This window comes from Rhineura floridana, chromosome 4 (assembly GCF_030035675.1).
Source record: "Rhineura floridana isolate rRhiFlo1 chromosome 4, rRhiFlo1.hap2, whole genome shotgun sequence".
Taxonomy (NCBI): Eukaryota; Metazoa; Chordata; class Lepidosauria; order Squamata; family Rhineuridae; genus Rhineura; species Rhineura floridana.
In genome coordinates, this window is record NC_084483.1 from 138378438 (window position 1) to 138400116 (window position 21679).

A 21679-nucleotide genomic window follows, 5' to 3' on the forward strand; every position below is an offset into this window, starting at 1 on the left:
AGTGTAACAGTCAAGGCTCACTTAAATCATAAGGGAGGGATAGATCTCAAGCCCTACAACAAGAAGCTAGCCTGCTCCTGGATTGGGTAGAGAAACATCTGGACTCTCAGACAGCACAGCATCTGAAGGAAGACAGCAACATCCAGGTGGACTGGCTAGGGCGAAAGCAGCTGCAGCATGGGGAGTGGATGTGAAATCCAAAGGACTTCATTCAGATCACAGCTCTCTTCAACAAAGTTCAGATAGACCACTTTGAATCTCCTTTAAGCTATCCAGTTAACAGATATTTCTACAGGTATCCAGTCCCTGCAGTGGAATGCGTCAGTGCTCTCAATTTGCCTTTGCCTCTGAGGATCCTGTATGCCTTCTCTCCAATCCCTCTTCTCTATTGAGAGTGAAGGAAGGTATAGGAGGAGTGAAAGAAAGTAGTGCTGATAGCTCCCTTCTGGCCCCAGAAGTCATGATTCTCTGACATCATCAACTTGGCAGTGTCACCTCTGTGGTCTCACTCTCTTTGGATCTTTTTCTGCAGACCCAGTTCCACCATCCAGACATAGCATGGCTAAATTTTCATGCCAGGAAATTTAATGGAAATGCTTATTAAAAGCTGGACTTCCTCTCTCTGTAGTGGAAACTGTGATAGGATCCAAGCAGCATTGCACTGTGTGCCTGTACCAGAGCACATGGCAAGTATTTTTACAATGGTTTTCACACAGGGCAGTCTCACCCAAGAAGGCTACTATCTCAGAAGTCCCACCCTTTCTTCAAGATGGACTTCCATGTGCCTCAAACTGAACACACTCAAATGTTAGGCTTCCACCTTATCCATTGTTCTGTCTAAAGACATGGACGAGACTCTCAGCTCTCATCCATTCATTAAGCATTTCTTTTATGGGGCTTTCTTATCTTCCCCACCTATTCAGCACAGATTTCCAAACTGGGATTTCCATGAAGTACTCACAGCATTAAAGAAACCTCCCTTCGATCCCCTATAGACAGTTCTCTTCATCTGATGTCCTTCACATTTCTTTTCCTGAAGACTATCACATTGAGTCAAGGAATTTTGGAGCTGAACATACTTGAAAGCTAAACACTTGTGTATTCAGATAGTTGTTTTAAGAACAAATCCAGTATTTATCCCACAGGTCAACTCACCTTTTCACTGTCAATAAGAATCTTGCCGACCTATCCTTCTCCTGTCCACCCTTCTGAAAAGTCTTGGCACTCTTCTGATGTGCATAGGGGTTAAAAGCATGAATTCCAAGGACAAAATCCTTCAACCCATCTGATCCCTTTGTTTCTTTTTACCTGTCTTTGTGTGAAAAGGTTTCTAATGCCACCTTAGCTAGATGGATCACCCTAGTGTACAACTGTTTGTATTTACTTCTGCTAACTAAAATTTTGGCACATTCCACTAGAGCAGCTCTCCTTCTCAAAGTTTGTCAGGCACCTGGTCTAGTCCAAATACTTTCATAACAAAGTGGATTTTTGTGCCTTGGCTGAGGTGGCCTTCTGGCATTAGTTTAGTTAGTTATTGCCTTGTCTTTGTTTTCTTGTGCTGCTGTTGCTGTTATTGTATATGCCCTCTTTCTTGTGTGGAGGCTTGCTATGAAAGAACTGGGAACTTGGGGCCAAGTGAGATCACGAAGCTTCTGCTATTTTGAACAGCTATTCCTGTCTTCAACCACTAGAGGGAGCTCAAGCCCTTCCTGAGCTCATATTTACATGTGTGTAGAAGTACCTTTCAGATAAGACCAACAGTCTCATATCTGAAATTCTGTCTCACATTTTTCTGGTGTCTGGCATAGTTTACAAGGCATTTCTTATCTCTGGTTATTAAATAAATAAATAAGTAAATATCTTAATTAAAAAAATCAATGTATTTTCCACATTTAGGTAATGTTGTGAATGGAACAATCGGCAAACAGATGGTTGACATGCTCGTGGAATCCTCCAACAATGTAGAAATGATTTTAAAGTTTTTTGATATGTTCCTAAAACTGAAGGACTTAACTTTCTCTGATGCATTTAAAGAATATGACCCTGATGGAAAGGGTATAATTTCAAAAAGAGATTTTCACAAAGCAATGGAGAGCCATAAACACTACACTCAATCTGAAACAGAGTTTTTGCTCTCTTGTGCTGAAACAGATGAGAATGAGACTTTGGACTATGAGGAATTTGTGAAACGGTTTCATGAGCCAGCCAAAGACATTGGCTTCAATGTTGCTGTCCTCCTGACAAACTTGTCAGAACACATGCCTCATGACACTCGATTGCAGACTTTTCTTGAACTGGCAGACAGTGTTCTGAACTACTTTCAGCCCTTCTTAGGTCGTATAGAGATAATGGGCAGTGCAAAGCGCATTGAACGAGTTTACTTTGAGATAAGTGAATCAAGTCGGACACAGTGGGAAAAACCTCAAGTTAAAGAATCAAAGAGGCAGTTTATCTTCGATGTAGTAAATGAAGGAGGGGAAAAGGAAAAAATGGAGCTTTTTGTTAATTTTTGTGAGGATACCATCTTTGAAATGCAGTTGGCTGCTCAGATTTCTGAATCAGATTTGAATGAGAGGTCTGCAAATAAAGAAGAAAATGAGAGTGAGAAGCCTGAGGAACAAGATCCTAGGATCGGCTTCTTCTCTCTAGTGACTGTCAAATCAGCTTTATTAGCTCTCAGGTATAATATAATGACACTCATGAAATTGCTAAGCATGAAAACTATAAAGAAGCAGATGAAGAAAATGAAAAAAATGACAATGAAAGACATGATAATGGCTTTTTTTTCATCCTACTGGAGTATTTTAGTGGGCTTAATGCATTTTATATCAAGTGTCTTCCAAGGCTTCTTTCAAATCATGTACAGTTTGCTGCTTGGAGGAAGCCTAGTTGAAGGGGCTAAGAAAATCAAGGTGGCTGAACTTTTAGCCAACATGCCTGACCCCACTCAAGATGAGGTACGTGGTGAAGTGGAAGAAGTGGAAAGGAAGTCAACAGAACCTGCCTTGCCTGCAGAAGATCTGACAGATCTCAAAGCTTTGTCAGAAGATAGCGACCTCCTCTCTGACATATTTGGCTTGGATTTAAAAAGAGAGGGCGGACAGTATAAACTAATCCCACATAATCCAAATGCAGGCCTGAGTGATTTGCTGGGCAGTCCTTCTTTACTCCCTTTACCCAAAGTGCAGGAAAAAATACAGGTACATACTATAATTTGTATGTCTACACTGTTTAAATCTGGTTTTCATGATTTGTTTTTACTGCTTTAGGGTATTTTAAATGAGTACATGCTTGTTAATGGCACTGAGAATCAAAGCTTTATTCATTCTAAAGTGATTGGGCTAGAATCTCTAGTCTACTTAGTTTGTAATTGGCTTGAGTTTAAAATAGAAAGCAGTATTTGCAAGTAAAAATGAGATGCCTCATTTTCTACCCAGCATGAACATTAGTATGTTTTTAAGAAAGTATTCAGGGCTATGGCACTCTGGTTTTTGTTTTTAACATAACTTGAAAGTAGCATATTGCCATAATGGTTTCCTCCTCCTTATTTATTCAAGAATCAGAAGATGAATGAAGATGAAAAAGATGAGAAAGAAGAAACAAAATTTGAACCTGAAAAAGCAGAGTATGTATCAATATTTCTAGCGTTTATGAATTGACTTACAAAGATTGTGATCTTAAGTGCACTTGGAAGTAAAATCTACTGAAATCAATGAGAGCTCATTTGTATTTATATCATCTTGCTGTATCAGCTAAGTGATATAGAATAGTGCATATCACTTTCAGCAGCCATTGTTATAAAGTGGTTTACGACCTGTGTGCTTCAATGTGAATTATTTTGCAATTGTTTTGTAATGTTCTTTCCCTTTTAACCTACACTTATTTTCTTCCCACTGCTAAATCCATTATAAATGTATTGTATCTTAAGAGCTTTTGGAAGCCTTTTAAGTTGAGACCTTATCCCAGTCTGCTTCTGTGTTAGAATTGCTTTTTAATATGTTTTTAAACCTTTTTTTAAAAAAAGTTTTTAAATCTTTTTTAAGATGTGTTCAAAGCTTTTTAAAAATGTTTTTAAAGTTGTTTTGTTTTAATGTATTTTAAAGTCTGTTTTTATGATGTTTTAAAGTGTTTTTAGTGCTTTTGTTTGCCGCCCTGTGCTCCTGCTGGGAGGAAGGGCGGGATATAAATAAATAAATAAACAAATAAGCTGTTACCCATTTCTTTAACTGCCATTTCCAGCTGTGATCATTTCACATACAGAAGTACTTGAAAGAGGACTCAGTCTTCTGTAAAGTGGCCATGGAACATGTGATTGACACAGCTTGATTCTTTTCCCAATGAGAAATTATATTTTAATTAATAGAGAATAGCTCCCAATATGCTTTGGGGTAATTTGTGTTTCAGAGGAGAAAATGGAGAAAAGGAGGAGAAAAAAGAAGATAAAGCAAAACAAAAGCAAAGACATCGTCACAAACATAGACATGGTGAACCAGAAACACAAGAATCAGCCTTCTGGAAGAAAATTATTGCATACCAACAGAAACTTCTTGTAAGATCTCTTTTCAGTGGAATACGTAATCTGCAGGCTGATATAACGTATATACTAAGGTCTTGCAATAAAGGCCTGAAGAAGGTGGCAGTACATGAGAAAGCTGAAGCCTATGAACTTTGCTATTTGGCTGCCATTTCATGAAACATACGGTATTAAAAAAAATCAGTGTCAGATAGCTAAAGAACAAAGTGATTCCTTCTAGGACAACCCTTTTGAATTTGCTGTACACATGTGCTTTCCAAGTTGGCATGCATTATAGGTCATGTAGTACTTTCATGCATATTAAAGGTGACTTTTGTTTAAAACATTTTGTTCCTAAAGTATATAAATGTGAATAACTAGGTTCCATCCATAAAAGTTTAGTTGAGAGAAACAAGAAAAGAAATTTTTGAGGGAAGATCAACATTTGGTTCATTTATAGCTGAAGTAGAAAATTTAAGTCATTTTTCTTATATAGAAATCAGTGAAGCTAAACTGGTTTAAATGCTGTTCTTGCGCCCTAACTGGTGTATTGTGTTCGCAGGAGCTTGACACGATTTGCTCTCATAAAATTTCTTTTGATCTCTCAGGCTACCAAAATAAAAGCTTGATTTTAGAATTTCACAGTCAAAAGGCAGAATACCAAATGGTGGTCATGATAGTAGTAATTGCTTGCTGAGGCATAGTGTCAAGAATGGTGAGCCTACAGCCTTTAGTCGAGATCAATCCTGCAAAGCCATTTGAAAGGCTGCCAGCCCCTGGCAAAATTGGCAGTGTCTTTTCTCCCTCTGATGTGTCACTGCTGCTAGTAGGTTGGAATGCTTAGAAAACAGGAAAGAGTATTCCTATTTTCTGAGCATTCCAACCTTCTAGCAATGGTGGTGTACAAGAGGGATAAGAGGCATCTTTGCACATTAAGCAAAGGGTTAGAGTATCTTTCTACCACAGGTCAAGGCTGGGCTGGGCTGGGCTGGACAGAGAGGAACATCTTTGCCCAACCCAGAAATTTTATAGGAAGGAAAATTGTGCTCTCTGCTCTTCAGAGATCTCTGAAGAGCAGAGAAAGCAATTTTGCTCTCTATTGCAGCACTGGAAAGAGAGGAATCTCTCCTCCAAACCCAGGACTGTGATGTGGAGGAAGCCCCCCTCCCAGAGGGCACAGATTAGCAAAGGGGGGGAGATATGTCTCTCTGTGTATGCCTACCCGTGTCTGTGAATTTGTGTGTGGCCACTTTGGCAATGCCCACTTTTGCTTTAGCCATGCCCACCACCAACATGTGGTCATTGGAGGGATGACCAATAGCAAATGCAGCTATTTGGAAGGGTGACCAATTTTGCAAATAGCAAAAGGTTAGCCACCCCTGCTTTATGTGATCACTGCTACAAAGATCAACATTATGACTCACTTGTGTATTATTTGAGTGTGAATTCCATAATAGAACACTGAAGCCCACTAGTAAAAATCTATAAACAAGTGTTCATGTGATGTTGTAATTTCTAATATGGCTTGAGGGCTAAACTAAACGAAACACAGAACCTCATGAAATGGCAGCTTGATATCCTTTTTTCTTTTGGCTATAAAAACTGCTTTAGGAGCAGAGAAGAGGCAATTGGAAAGGGGATGCTTACTACTAGTTCCACTTGCTATTTCCCCTTTCTAGTTATCCTTCTAGTGGCTTACTCTGCTCAGGATCTCAAACATATTTAGCAAACATACGAAAGCGATTAGAAACAGAAAACTGTTAAGCACCTCCTCTTCTATGCTTCTGTATTAGCATGTAACATGTAGCTTGCTCCCCGAAAAAACTGTTTTTGATGTATACGCTTTCTGCAAACAAAATCCTTAGGCAATGTACAAAGTAAACATGATTAGGAGGAACAACAGTTTTTTAAAATGTATAAAACATTTGAATAATTCAAGATTTGAAAACATCTAGTATGTTCAATCATTTAATTTCTTTCAGGATAGTATTCTGTAGATTAACTGAGTTTAATTATTCCAATGTTAAATATTTAGCATATTTAGCATTTACTGTTTTGTCTTTCAGAACTATTTTGCTCGGAATTTCTACAATATGAGGATGTTGGCTCTGTTTGTTGCATTTGCTATTAATTTCATTCTGCTCTTCTACAAGGTAGCCTTCCATGTTTTAAGTCTCCATCCACTCACGTGTAAATGAACTAACATACAAAAATTGGAAGGCTTTGTATTCCACAGTGAGCCCTATATTCTATAACATAGTCTGGTAAAGTAGGTTTTCTCGTGCATGTTGATGACATCAGGTAGCACCTGAATTCAGAAATTGCTGTTCTAGCCAGAGACGTTTCTAGAGATCCCTTACTAGTTTAGCAATTAGTGTCTTACCAAATGGTTGTGTCTCCGAGCGCTCTGAATCTTCATTGTTTAAGGCCTATGTTTTCCTTCCGCATTCCTTATCTTTGCCTTTGTTTGCCTCTCCTGTCCTCCCTGCATGTTTAGCCCCCCATATAACATACCCCCCCCAAAAGGTCTTTTTGTCCATTTTCTTGCTGCTTCATCTGCCCCAACCAGCCTGGGCTGGAGGTGAGTCAGAAGGTGCAGACATAAGCTCAACTGCGGTTAGGACCCAATGCACCAGTGGTGCAAAGTAGGAGTCATGGAATAGGTGATGGGGTGTGTGCTTTCCCCTAAAGGAGCCCTCACTCCGCTCCCCTTCCTCCAGCTCAGAACCCAGAAATGCATCAAGTGGGTCTGCAGCAATGGGAAGTGTGGGATGGTGAGCCCTGAGGGAGGCATGCTCAGATAAGTCTCCATCTATGGTAAAAAGATTAGGAGAGAGAGGGATGGGAGAGTGCTCCCTAGAAATGGAAGCCTGTCTGCAAGCAAGTATCCTAGTGTGTGCCAACCACTGACTGGAAGGTCTGACTTTGGAGGTGGATGGCACAGGTCTGTGTGTGTTATGTGCCTTCAAGTTAATTACGACTTATGGTGACCCTATGAATCAGCCACCTCCAATAGCATCTGTTGTAAACCACCTTGTTCAGATCTTTTAAGTTCAGGTCTGTGGCTTCCTTTATGGAATCAACCCATCTCATTTGGCCTTCCTCTTTTTCTACTCCCTTCTTTTTTTCCCACCATTATTGTCTTTTCTAGTGAATCACTCTTCCCTTTATGTATCCAAAGTATGATAACCTCAGTTTCATCATTTTAGCTTCTAATGATAGTTCTGGTTTAATTTGTTCTAACACCCAATTATTTGTCTCACAGCTGCTAACCTTTATTGATATGGGGAAGCCAAAGAAAAGTCAAAGCACTCCCATTCACACTCTGCTCAGTCCTGCAAGTTGCAAACCCTCTCAGTGGCCCCTGTGAACTTATCAGTTCCTGCTACGTCTGTTAGCCCCAACCCATCTGCCTCAAAGGAGAATGGAGTTTTGGCGGGCTCCTCTAAGTCAGGCGGCTTGGCTCCAAACACACCCAGAGATTTATGTAGCCCTTCCCTCGACCCTTCTCCACTGTGGGACTGCTTGAAAGGACCATTCCTTCTTCCTCTTACTTACACATCCTTCGAGGAGGAGGAGGAGAAAAAGATGACACACTCAATTTCCACTACTTGCCCTTACTGTGCAAATCCATGGCAGCCTTAAACTTACATACAACCAATGAGAAGCCCACACTTTCCACTTCTCATGTGACAGTTGCATGCCCTGATCCCCAACCCAAGCTTAAGGGTGTTAACTGTTATTGCTCCTAAAGTTATTAAGGCTGAGCTTGACTCCCCTCTTCAATACTAGAAATCAGTGACTATTGCTAACCAGCACTTTGTATTGGAGCAGTCTATCATGGACCAAATTATTGTCCCACTTATTGATAGTCCGATTTTGGGATTAGTGCATCGTTCTTTGTATCCTAAATCCTCAGATGCACAACTCAGAGATTCTATGGAGCGTAAATTGAATGCTGGGCTCAAATGCTCTCATGAGGCATCTGTCCTGCCAGTGTGGGCTGCAGCATCTGCATCTGTCTTTGCCAGGGCAGCTCTATTATGGCTGGAGGATCTTATGGATGACCCTGCCTGCCTTCATAAGATGTTATTAAATATCTCTCGTGAAGTGGCTTTCATAGCTGATGCTTCTCTAGACTCTGTCTAGTTTTCTGCTCGCTCTCTAGCCACAGATGTTTTCTCTAGAAGAATTCTCTGGTTATACCACTGGGAAGCCAGTGCATCCTCCTTCCTCAACTTGGTGGCAAACTCTTTGGTGATGCAGCCCACCAAGATGTCTGTGTGAAATTTAAAGACAAGAAAAAAAAATCTATGCCCTCTCTTCGCAAGAAGAATGACAGGTGTGCTTCCAGGCAATCTTTTTACCCCTATTCTTCAGGCAGTCTTTCCATTTCACTAGGATAGGAGATGGGGGGAGCAAGGATATTCGGTCCTCCCATCCCTCCTCGAATAGACATTTTGTTTCCAGAGGACAACAACAATAATATTCAGATTTGCCCCATCCAACCAATCCAGAGGCAATAGGCAGCAATTTTGATGCCACTTCACCCCCTGTGGGAGGATGCCTAAGCAATTTCTTGGACAGATGGTGGGCCATCACATCAGACCTGGAAACCCTCAGGCATGGATTTTAACTGTAGTTCTCTTCCCCACCTCCTCATCTCTTCCTCCTTTCTCAGGTATCCTCTCACCTGGTGAAGGTATACAGGATCAGGGCAGCGATTGCTTACCCACTAGAGATAGCGGCAGTGGAACCTGTGCCTGCAGGGAAGCAGCACTGAGGTGTTTATTCTTGCTTCTTTATGGTTCCCAAGCAAGATCATTCAAGGCTGTCCTAGATTTGAAACTGCTGAGCCATGATTTATCACAGGTTTCATCATTTATCACAGGTTTTGGATAGAGACCCTCTCCTATATCAAAGAAGCCCTCCGCCCAGGGTACTTCCTTTCATCTATCAATCTTACAGAAGCTTATCTCCACATTTCTGTCTACCCCAGTCACAGATGCTGCCTGAGATTCTCCTTCCAGGACTTTCAGCCATCGAGGTGCTCCAGAAAGAGGCATCTCTGTTCCTTCACTGGGCGGAGAAACATCTGGATTCTCCAGTGGGCACCAGGACACCCCCAAGTGGGTATTGTGTTCCTTGCTAGTGCTTGAGGCAGGAAAGAGTTAACACTCCAAACAGACCGTTAATGCGGCCCCTCCCACGGAGTGCCAGTTCGTTTTCCTGCCTCGCTTGAGCAGTACTGATTTTCGCCTTGCTCTTCAGTCTGGCCGAGTTATATCTTTATCTTTTTCCTCTATTTATGTTATTTATTAGCAGTTAATGTTCACTTAACTCTTCTCTCAGTGTTGTATATAGGTGTTAGTCCTCAGATTAATTAGTACAATGTTTCTCCTCAGTAATGAATTTCTCTGTGATTTTTCCAATTAATGCATTCCGTTAATGATATTTCCCTCACTTAATGAATTTCCGGGTAGATTTTCCTCAGTAATGAATTTCTGCATTCCGTAAATGATATTTCCCTCCGTTAATTAATTCCGGGGTGATTTTCCCTCGTTTAATGATTTTAACAGTAGCTTTCTTCCCATTATAAATTGGTCTTTCCTGCTGAAAGCGAAATGCCTAAGGAGCGAAAAACTGTCTCTTCAAGGCTTTCTAAATGAATGGTAGCAGCGCTTGGTGCGGTAGCACCTACAGCTCACTCGCACGAACCAACAGTTAAAAAGACGAGCCGTTGCATCGCTCTCGAAGACGGCCGCCATTTTACTCAAACAGCCTCACAGGCACCGCACGGCCCAATCACTCTTGCGGTAGCACAGAGAACAGCTGTTAATCAACATGCACCTGTTTCCCCTGTAAGCGATGAGGTATCAGAGCAATCACGGTGGAAAAATTTAAACGCACTTAAAGGTACTGCATACCCTGTAGCTGGTGCATTAGCACTGCAATCAGGACGTAAAAGTATGGAAGCAGTTAAAGGTGCAGAAAAGCCTGTCAGCACTGCGGTAGCAGAGCAATCAGGACGCAAGCATATGACTAAAACAAAACATACAGTTAACCATACAGCAGAGCAATCAGGAAGGGTTGCTGCTGAGGGAGCCACAGAATATAAGAAAAATGTTTCCTTACAAAGCAGAAGGGTGCTGTATCTAGGACAGCAATCACAGCAGTTGAGTACAGTAAATGCTGAATTGCCCTCACAGCAGGACGAGATTCCAGATCCCTCAGTCCTTTTTTGCTCAGATTCTGAGGAAAATGATGAGGAATTTACCGGTTTTAAGACTCATCACCCTGTGGTTCCACAGAGCACTGGGGCTATAGAGCCTGTAAGTGATATTGCAGCTAATGGGCACAGTCATAAACAGCAGCACAGAGTTTTGTGTGAGAGAAATAATCATAACCAGCATCAATTCAACTCCACACAGATGGCCTCTCTTGCCACCTCGTGTTCAGATCAGGAACTTCAACAGGTGAAGTCTTTTCATTTAGGAGCTGCAGAATTAAATTATATTAGAAACGCTCTCATGGGTGATATATCAGCAGAACTAGCTGCGCTTCGCCAATCTTTTCAAGTGGTTCCTGTACAGTCACAACAGCGCAGTCATGCAGCAGGACAAAGTCACTGGCAACACAATATACGACAGTGCAGTGATCAGATGAATCAGGCAGGTTTCCCCGAAGTTGAGCAACCTGAGCTCCACACTGAACTTGCAAATGGATCACCAGATCCACATGATGTGGCCAGGGGTAGAGCACTGGGCTTATTAGCTGACAGACCAGACAGATCAAAGTCTGCTAGGTAACAGTTTATGCATGATGATTCAGTAATTGATTTCGAAGACGAATCAGATGAATGGAGTGATACTTACAACCGGAAGAGCACCACTCCAATAGGCTGTTTCATAGCACTTACTATATGCCTCTGCTATGCAAGGCTATGGCGGCTTTAGATTTGAATGATGTTGTTACAGAACAGGCACCTTCTACCTCCAGAGGAGCATCTGTCCTTCCGGAAACAAAGTCTACCGATAAGGTCATTAAGGTACCATCACTGCTCAGACAAATAGTGAAATCTGAATGGGACTCACCAGTTCAGTCTACCAAGTCAGTGACGTATGCTAAGAAACTATACTTATTGGAGCCAGAGTTTATGGAGGAGCTGAAAACTCCAGACATTGATTCTCCAATTTCTGCCTTAGTTTCTAGAAACTTCCTTTTAAGAGAAGGGGATGCTCAGTTGAAAGATCTTACAGAACGAAAGTTAGATATGGCACTTAAAAAGGTCCATGAAGCGTCAGCCTTGTCGGTACGTGCATCTATAGCAGCAACAATTTTGAAGGTATCAAGGACACAGGCTTTCATTGCAGATGCAACAATGGATGCTACTCAATTCGCAGCTAGAGCCATGGCTGCTGAAGTCGTAGCTAGGCGTATTCTGTGGCTTCGTCATTGGGAGATGGACGTTTCTTCTCGCATGGTGTTGGCGACAGAACCATATGCAGGCAAGAAGTTATTTGGTGACAATGTGCTCAGTGAAGTACTAGTTGAAACAAGAGACAAGAAGAAGGCAATGCCAGTAACAAGTAAAAGACGAGATGACAGGCGTCCTTTTCTCCGCTTTCAGCCATACCAGTCCTTTTGTCCCTCTAGGTTTGGAGGAAGGGGGTGCGATTTCTGTGTTAACAGACAAGTTTGGAGTCGTCCAAGAGTCCAGTTGCGCAACCAACAACAATCAGCAGCGTGGAATACATTCTCAGCTACCCACAGAGGTGGAAGGCAACAAAGACAATTCTGACTTATTGCAGATACCAGTGGGAGGACGCCTGCTGAAATTTGCACACATTTGGCAGATGACAACATCAGACTGTTGGGTAAAGAATGCTCTACAGTATGGGTATCAGATAGAGTTTCATGCTACGCCTCCAAACAGATTTCTCCCGTCACCTGTTTTGATCTAAAATTTCTAAACAGATTTGTGAGATACAGGAAATTTCGCATGGAAACATTGGTGTCCATAAAGGAAGCTATTCAGCCTCCAGACTTCCTAGCTTCCCTAGATCTAACCGAAGCATATTCACATGTGCCAATCCATCCGCAGCACCGCAAGTTCCTCCGCTTCTTTTACAACAATCAACACTATCAGTACAGGGCAATGCCGTTTGGCTTGGCCTCAGCGCCGAGAGTCTTCACAAAAATCATGGTGACCCTTGTTGCGCAACTCCGTCAACATGGGTTGAATCTTTACCCATATTTAGATGACATTCTGATTTGTTCGCACACAGCACCGTCAGCTTATCAGGACATTCACACCATACTAGCAGTTCTCCACGATCATGGATTCTTAGTCAACATACCCAAGAGTCATTTGTTCCCTCATCAACGTTTACAGCATTTGGGAGCAATGATAGATACGGAACTGGAGACAATTTCTCTTTTGGAAGACAGAGTTCAAAAGATAAAGTTGGTTGTTCAACCATTGTTAGCGAAGCCTGCAGAGGACTTAATGGTCTTAGCAAAGGTTTTAGGGATGCTTGTTTCCACTATCCAAGTTACGCCATGGGCCAGATTTCATGTTCGTCCTCTACAATGGACACTGTTACTATACCAGTGGCAGATAGCACATTCCATGCATCTCCAGGTTCCTCTGACGTTACGACTGAGAACTGCTCTTCATTGGTGGACACAGGATTGCAATCTATGCAGAAGACTTTCCTTAAAGGACCCACCACAGGAGACTGTCACATCAGATGCGAGTCTCCAGGGGTGGGGAGCTCACTGCAGAGGTCAAATCCTGCAGGGATCTTGGTCTCCTCAGGAATCAAACCAAAGCATCAACTTACTAGAACTTCAGGCAGCACAGTTGGCGCTGCAACATTTTGTGCCTTTATTCCATCTCAAACATGTGCTGCTGAGAACAGACAACAACTGTGTGAAAGCGTTCATAAATTGTCAAGGAGGGACGAAGTCACTGGTTCTTCATCAGGAGGCAACTCTACTAATTTCCTGGGCAGAGCACACACTACAATCATTGACAGCGGAATATATAAAGGGAGTAGACAATGTACAAGTGGACTGGTTAAGCAGACAGGAGGTGTTGCCAGGAGAGTGGCAGTTGCACAAAGATGTGTTCAAACAGATATGCAGAAGGTTCGGAAGGATGGATGTGGACCTTTTTGCTTCAGATGTCAATCATCAACTGAAGAGGTATTACACTCGCTATCCATCTCTCAGAGCAGAGAGTGTAGATGCCCTAAACTCTCCTTGGCCGAAGGCGACACTGTATTTTCCCCCTCCTTTTCCGTTGCTATCTTGGGTAATGAAAAAGGTAAGGATGGAGAGGGCCAATGTTGTTCTACTAGCGCCAGATTGGCCAAGGAGGCCATGGTTCTCAGAGCTAGTCAACCTATCTGTCGAGCCCCCATGGCGTCTGCCTGTTCGACCAGATTTGCTGCTACAAGGACCACTTCGCCACCCCGATCTCCAATGGTTGAGCTTAACCGCATGGAAATTGAGCGGGGCAAACTGCTGAGGGCTGGATTACCAACGGAAGTGGTAACCACAATATTGGCATCTAGAAGACAGTTCACAATAAGAAGCTACCAGTATACCTGGGCGGCCTTTTTGAAGTGGTGTTGTAGGAATCATGTTACACCTAGGAAGTCGGGAATTACAGAGGTGTTATCCTTTTTAAATGATGGTTTGAAGAATAGGTTGAGACCCAATACTTTGAGAAGACAAGCATCTGTGTTGTCGACAGTGCTGTCTAAGTCTTCTTATGCATCACTGGGAGCTCATCCCTATATGAAACAATTTCTAAGAGGGGCTTCACTATTGTCGGCACCTGTTCATCAGTGTTTTCCAACTTGGAATCTTCACAAGGTCTTGGCAGATCTTCAAAAGCCACCATTTGAACCACTGAAAACGTCTGTGTTACGAATACTTTCCTTCAAAGTATTATTTCTCATAGCAATAACATCAGCTAGACGAGTATCTGAACTCGGAGCTTTCTCGGTGGCAAAACATCTATGTATCTTCCATACTGACAGAGTCATTTTGAGAACAGATTCTACTTTCATTCCAAAAGTTAATTCAGCTTTTCACTGTCAGCAGGAATTAGTATTGCCAACATTTTGTCCTTTGCCAAAGCATCCTCTAGAGCACGCTTGGCATTCATTAGATGTGAGGAGAGCACTTAAAGTATATATAAATAGGACTAGGCCAATCAGGCAAACTGATTCTTTGTTTGTTTCTTACCATCCAACTACTCTCAGTAAAAAAGTGTCCTCCTCTACTTTGGCGAGATGGATTAAAGGCTGCATTGCCTTAGCATACAGTTCTCTAAACATACCATTACCTTCAGGCATCATTGCTCATTCCACCATAGCAGCAGCTGCCACTGCAGCTTATTCAACAAATGCATCTCTTCAAGAAATATGTAGGGCGGCCACTTGGGCAAATCCTAATACTTTTACTAAACATTATAAAATAGACATTTATGCTTCAGCTGAAGCAGCCTTTGGGAGGCGAGTTATTCAGCAGGTCCTGAGTGATCACTGAACATTTATGTACCCATCCAATCAATACATCAGCTCTGGAACATCCCACTTGGGCGTGTCCTGGTGCCCACTGGAGAAGGAACCGTTTTACTCACCAGAAAGGTGTTTCTCAGTGGGCGCCAGGACACCGCTCACCCTGGGATACAAACGACAGGAAACATGATAATAAAACGGGTGGACACTGAAGAGTCAATGATCACTCCTCTCCCATGTATCATTCAGTGGAGGTTGCAGTCGCTCTGAGTAGAGACTGTATAGTTATTTTTACAACTTAAGTGTAAAGTGTATGTTTTCGTGATAATTACAGTTAATGTTGTCACGGTTTTTTAGATATGTATAAGTTTATATTTTTTAAGCTTGGCCAGACGGCGAACTAGCACTCCGTGGGAGGGGCCGCATTAACGGTCTGTTTGGAGTGTTAACTCTTTCCTGCCTCAAGCACTAGCAAGGAACACAATACCCACTTGGCGGTGTCCTGGCGCCCACTGAGAAACACCTTTCTGGTGAGTAAAACAGTTCCATCTTTAACAGTAGAATATCTAAAAGGGGGCAACAACATCCAGGCCAATTGGCTAAGTAGATGAAGGCTTCAGCAAGGTGAATGAAATTATACCCAAGTCCCTTCAGGGCAATTCTTCACCACTTCAGCTACATCCAGGTGGATCTCTTCAAGTCACCAGCCAATTGCCAGCTCAAAAGGTCCTTTGCAAGATACACAGTTCCAACAGCAGAAGCAGTCAATGCCCTCTCAATTCCTTGGCCTCCTGGGGTCCTGTATGCATTCCCTCCTTTCCCTCATGCGTACTGAAAAAGATCCTGGAGGAATGAGCAACAATGTCACTAGTGGTTCCTTTCTGGCCCCATAGGTCTTGGTTTTCAGTCCTGGTCAGCTTGGTGTCTGCTCCCCCTTGGCCTCTTCCTCCTTGGCCAGATCTCCTGTCTCAGGGCTCTTTTTCACCCCAATCCATCCTGTTGAACCTCCATGTTTGGAAATTGAACAGAGGTGCTTCATCAAAGTGGGCCTCGCTATGTCATTAATAATACTTTGTTGCCCTTCAGACAACATTCACCAGTTCGACTGTATCAGAATACATGGAAAGTATTTTCTACTTGGTGCACCAAGAGAGATCCACCCAAGGAAGGGCAGAATTTGCACTCTCTTTTCCTTTTTACAAGATGGCCTCTCTATGGGCTTAAGACCAAACACTCTGAAATGCCAAGCCTCAGCCTTGTTTTCTATACTTTCCAAGGATCCTGATAACTCCGTAGGTTCACATCCTTACCTTAAGCATTCCCATCATGGAGCCACACTGTTATTGCCTGCAACTCAGCATAGGTTTCCATGTGGGACCTACATAAGGTTTTATCACCGTGCAGAAACCTCCCTTTGAACCCTTGAAATCTGTGTCTGTTCGCTTGCTATCCTTTAAAGTCCTTTTTCTGGTGGCAGTCACCTCCACTAGGAGGATTTCTGAATTGAATATCCTTTCTGTGTCCAAACATTTCTGTGTTTTTCACAAGGACAGAGTGGTCCTCTGAACGAACCCCTCTTTCCTTCCTAAAGTTATTTCTCACTTCTGTTGTTAACAGGAACTCAGACTTACTTACTTCTGCCCATCTCCTCAACATCCATCTCCTCAACATCCTACTGAGAAAGTCTTTCATTCTTTGGATGACAGAAGGGCCTTAAAAGTGTACTTCTCTAGGATCTTTAGAAAATCAGACGTGTTTGTTTCTTTCCACCTTTCCTCCTTGGGGAAGAAGGTCTCTAACTCCACTTTCACAGGATGGCTTTGAGCTTGTATTACTCTTTTGTACTCTAGTTTGCACTTAACACCACCTTCAAAAATGTTTGCTCACTCTACTAGAGCAGCAGTTACATCTGCAGCTTTTTGTTTCAATGTACCCTTACTAGAAATCTGTAGGGCAGTGACCTGGGCTAGTCCCAATGCATTTACCAGACATTATAAAGTGGACATGCATGCTTCTGCCCAAGCAGCCTTAGGAAATGGGTGCTCCAACACATTTTCCCAGTGGAGTAGGCCTTTGTAGTTTTTCTCCCACCCTACATTGGTCTGCTTTGGTACTTCCCACTTGATTTCATCAACATGCATGGGGAAAAAGACAACTGGGACTCACCGTGAAGACTTCTTTTCTGTGCATGTTCAGATGACGTTAGGGCCTCTCCCTTTTTTACCCTTTACAGAGTTTTGGAACTCTGCCTACAGGTTTTATAGCTTACTAATAAAGGGAGGAGCCTACCTGTCTAGCAATGTTTCTCCCTCTTACTGCAGTCCTTTCAGAGCCCATGTTGTAAGGAGAGTGTTCTTCAAAATTGCCTTGGGAGGGGTGGAAACATTAACGTCAGGTGTTACAACTTCCAGGTTCTCCTGGGTTTTTGGGAGTGGGATTGAAACCCATGGAAAGATGAGGGGAGACATTTTCTCCAGATTTCTTCCCCAGTCTCCTAGCCAAAGTATGTAACACATTTCATGAAGGAAGGAACAACCTAAACCAGAAGATCAGCTGCCGTTCGTTGCCCCTAAGAAAACTAAATCTGACTTCCTCCAGGGTCCACCTAAACCTGCCATGGCACCTCTTCTTGAAATCTTCAAGAGGGTATTGAAATCTGAGTGGGTTAACCCAACTAGAATAACGCACATCCATATATTGGTTAATAAACATTACCGCCTTATGGACACAACAATGTGTTGGCTACAGATATGCCAATAGCTGCTCTCACGACTTCTTCAGTCATCCCAATGGATGGAGAAGGGAAGGGCTATGTGATAAAAGGACCAAGGCCTGTAATAACAAACAAGGGGGAACTCGCTCAGCCTCCGTGAACAAGTTGGCCAAGGAGTTGTTGACATGGTTGGAGACATGCATGTCTTTGATCAAAGTGGAACATCTGGCAAGGACATTTAGATTGGATGAGTTGAATATTGGGCCAGGATTCTGAGTGGACAGTCGGTCCTCACGTATTTTGAATGTTGATAAGCATGTTTGGCCATCCAATAATAGACCTGTTCTCTATGGCAGAAAAAACACAAATTCGGAAGTTCTTCTTGAGGCTTCCAACCTTGGGAGCAGAAGGTACAAGTGCCCTCAGTCAGGTCTGACCAAGAGGGCTCTTACATGTCTCTTCACTGTTTCCACTAATTCCCAACATGATTCACAAGTTCAAATGGATATCAGCCAAAATTCTTCTTATAGTTCCTTATTAGCTGAGCTGGCTGTGGTTTCTGGGCCTGTTTAGCATTATGATTCAGAGTCCCTGGCATTTGACTAACAGGACAGACCTTCTGGTTCAGAGACCAGTTTTTCATTCACAACCATAGGTCTTCCAGTTACCAGCCAGGAGGTTAAGAGGCAATGGCTGACTAAGGTGGATTATTCTGCGTTAGGTACTGGATATACACTCCTTTCTTCTCAGAGGAAGTCTGTGAACAGGGTGTATTCAGAGACTTGGAAGGCCTCCTTGCATAGTGTAATTATGCAATTATATGTAATTATGTAAGGAAATCAAGGAAGTTCTAGAACTCCAGCCGGTGGGATTGAATAAAGGATTAAGTATCAGCACCATTAAAAGACAGGTGGTAGCATTTGATAGTATTTTGTTTTGTGCAGGAAATACTTCAGTTTAATTATATCAAGAGGTTTCTGATGAGGTGGCTCTGCCTAATCCATTTATAATTTCCCTTGTGAAATATCAACTGGGTTCTAATGCCAGTGATGGGCAGCCCCTTTGAGTTCATGCTTCTAAAAACTGCTCTCCCTTAAAACAGTATTTTTGGTGGCCACAACATTGGCTCACAAGGTTTCAGAGTTGGGGGCACTGTTAGCGGATCCTCAGTTATCTACTTTCTATATAGACAAGGTAGTTTTACAAAGAGACCCATCCTATGTGCCAAAGATGAATTATTTGTTTCATAGATCAAGGGAGATTGCACTGTCGTCATTTTGTCTCAGTCTTGTTCATTTTAAACAAGAATTGGCACAAGCTTGATGTGTGCTGAGCACATTGTTTTGATCTGGTTCATACATCATTCCATAGGAAAACTGAGACACTATTTCTTTTCAGCCTAATAATTTCGGTGTTAAGGTGACTAAAGTCCACTATTTCTAGGTGACTAAAGAAATTTATTATCCTTGTATACCAAACTCTGGGCAAGGAATCTCCAGTGGTATTAGATCCCATTCAGTGTGTGTGTTGGGGGGGTTCTACCTCCCCCTTTAAGGGGGATTTTCTTATCCTAGATATATGGGCTGCAGTCCGTACTTTCACACAAAATTATAAGATAGATGCCTTGTCTTCCGCGGATTCAGCCTTCAGGAGCAAGGTTCTGCAGAAGGTGTTGAGTTAATGGATCTGATAATCAGGAAGCCCACCCTGTGACAAATTCAGTGCTCTTTTAAGTCCCATACATCAGGAATGCCCTCCAGGATCCTCTGGAGAAAAAAAATGGAAACTTCCTGACCTTGAGTTTCTGTTCACAGAGTCTCTTGGGGGGCATTTCATCCACCTCTTCCTTCTTGGGACCAGTGTACATTGGCAGTTTTGGCTTTTGCCAGTGCCACAAATATAGGGAAGGAAGGTAGGAACTCCTTAAATGGGTTGCTGTTTTTTACTATGACTCTAGTCTGTTTTACCATGACTATTAGCACTGTAATGATTATTGTTAACTTTTTTTCAATATGCCAACAGGCATAGTTTCAATATCTTTCAGAAAAGGTAGAGGGGTTAGTGGATCTTCCAGCCTGGTCTGGGAGTCAGGTGGCCCCTCCTCCTGGAGAAGAACATTGTGTTGAATGCTCCAGGAGAACATGCCATCTCATGTATCAGGAATGCCCTCTAGGACACACTGAGAACAGAAATTCAAAGTAAGAGCATTTCCATTTTTTCTACTCACTTCAAATTATTTCAACAGGTCTCCACATCTGCAGTGGCTGAAGAAAAGGAGGTTCCTGTGGTTAATATTGCTGAAAACTTCAACCTAAGCAGCCTGGAAAGTCCTTCTCATACAATCATCACAGTGCACTATGTTCTTGAAGAAAGCAGCGGCTACATGGAACCTACACTCCGTATTTTAGCAATTCTGCACACAGTCATCTCATTTTTCTGCATCATTGGATATTACTGTCTGAAAGTAAGGACAAGGAATTAATATAATTCTGTTAAAGCAGTAACAAATGATGCCTTGTATCTTTAAAGATTTGGTTTAGTTTGTGTGTGGTTTATTTCAAAGATTTTTATAATTCCTTCCATTAAAATTTCCAGGGTGATATATATAAGAAATGCACTGGGGCTGCTGAAGCTCTTGTTTTAAAAAAATGGTGCCAAGAAAGTTGTATTAAATTGGAAGGAGGGTGGTATGGAATGCTGCGCCAAATGCACTAATGGAGCAATAGCAGCACGAAACCATGGAAATCCACCCATTCCTATGTGATAGATTGAAAATGTGCACATTGATGTCACTGTCTGGCCTAAATATATCCTAATGTGAATAAGATGTTGCTCTGAAACTGGAGTGGTGCTACATTCAGGAGCGAGGAGCAGGGAACATTGGCCAATAGAAATGGGAAGCAATTTATCATAAAACAACAGGCTGTTGTTGATTGGACTAGTACAAATTTTCACCTTGTTTGCATGTTCCTCATTGGAAAATCTTGGGCAAGTGGTACTATGTTTTGCTGTAATGGCAAATAAAGCAAATTCATTTTTGGTATGTGACTGGTAAAATAGCAGTTGTCTCAGTAAACTTTCTTCTTATTATTTAGGGTTTGCTCTGGAATCATTGCTTTTTCTTTGAAATAACAGATTTCTGCCCACAGAATGCTCCTGCTCATGGATGGGGAGGGAAGAGATTCTTCTTCCTGCAGTCTCTTTTGCCCCGTGAAAATTCGCTCCAGACGAAAGCAGAGGGTCTGTGGGAGGTGGTGAGGCAGAAGGATGCACTGGTGAAAATAAATTCTTTTCCATTCTGTGACCAAGGGACTCATAGCATCTTCTGTTTGTGGAAGGGCTTTTCCCCAAATAGGTCAAGGACTGTAATGGATCCAACTCGATTCTTTTAAGAGCTTGTACAGATTCATTCAGTTTTTGGATTTTCCCCAACAGCTAGCTGTTCATAAATTATAGCTGCTCTAAGTGCTGTAGTGCATGTAAATTAAATGTTTGTATGTTTATTTTCAATTGCAGGTTCCACTGGTTATATTTAAACGAGAAAAAGAAGTTGCACGGAAATTAGAATTTGATGGGCTGTATATTACAGAACAGCCTTCAGAAGATGACATTAAAGGGCAGTGGGATAGATTAGTAATCAACACACAGTGAGTCTTTTTTCTTTACTGCTTATATTTTCTGAAGCTAGATAGCTTGTGTAATTCCCTCTCAGTTTTGGCAGCAGACACATCTACAGCACAGAAAACCCCCAAACCTTGAGAAAGCTATAGCTATCTAGGGTACATTTTAGCTATGTCAATAATTTAAAAAATCAATTCTGCAAATAACAGTTCTGTTTACGGTGCTATTACTATGAATGAAAGAAGTTGAGCATGCACTTAATATCACTGTGAGGAAAAATGAAATGTTGATTCATAC

The 21679-nt window shown here is 42.1% G+C and overlaps 1 protein-coding gene across 1 annotated transcript in view; it reads left to right on the top strand.

Annotated features, from left to right (window-relative positions):
• RYR2 (ryanodine receptor 2) overlaps positions 1 to 21679 on the top strand; it is a 725812-nt gene that overhangs the window by 673835 nt on the left and 30298 nt on the right. The window contains exons 89-94 of the mRNA XM_061624580.1: positions 1897 to 3200; positions 3558 to 3625; positions 4405 to 4549; positions 6580 to 6666; positions 20007 to 20225; positions 21278 to 21408. Of these exons, the coding sequence (XP_061480564.1) occupies positions 1897 to 3200; positions 3558 to 3625; positions 4405 to 4549; positions 6580 to 6666; positions 20007 to 20225; positions 21278 to 21408 (1954 nt within the window). The remainder of the gene's footprint in view (positions 1 to 1896; positions 3201 to 3557; positions 3626 to 4404; positions 4550 to 6579; positions 6667 to 20006; positions 20226 to 21277; positions 21409 to 21679) is intronic.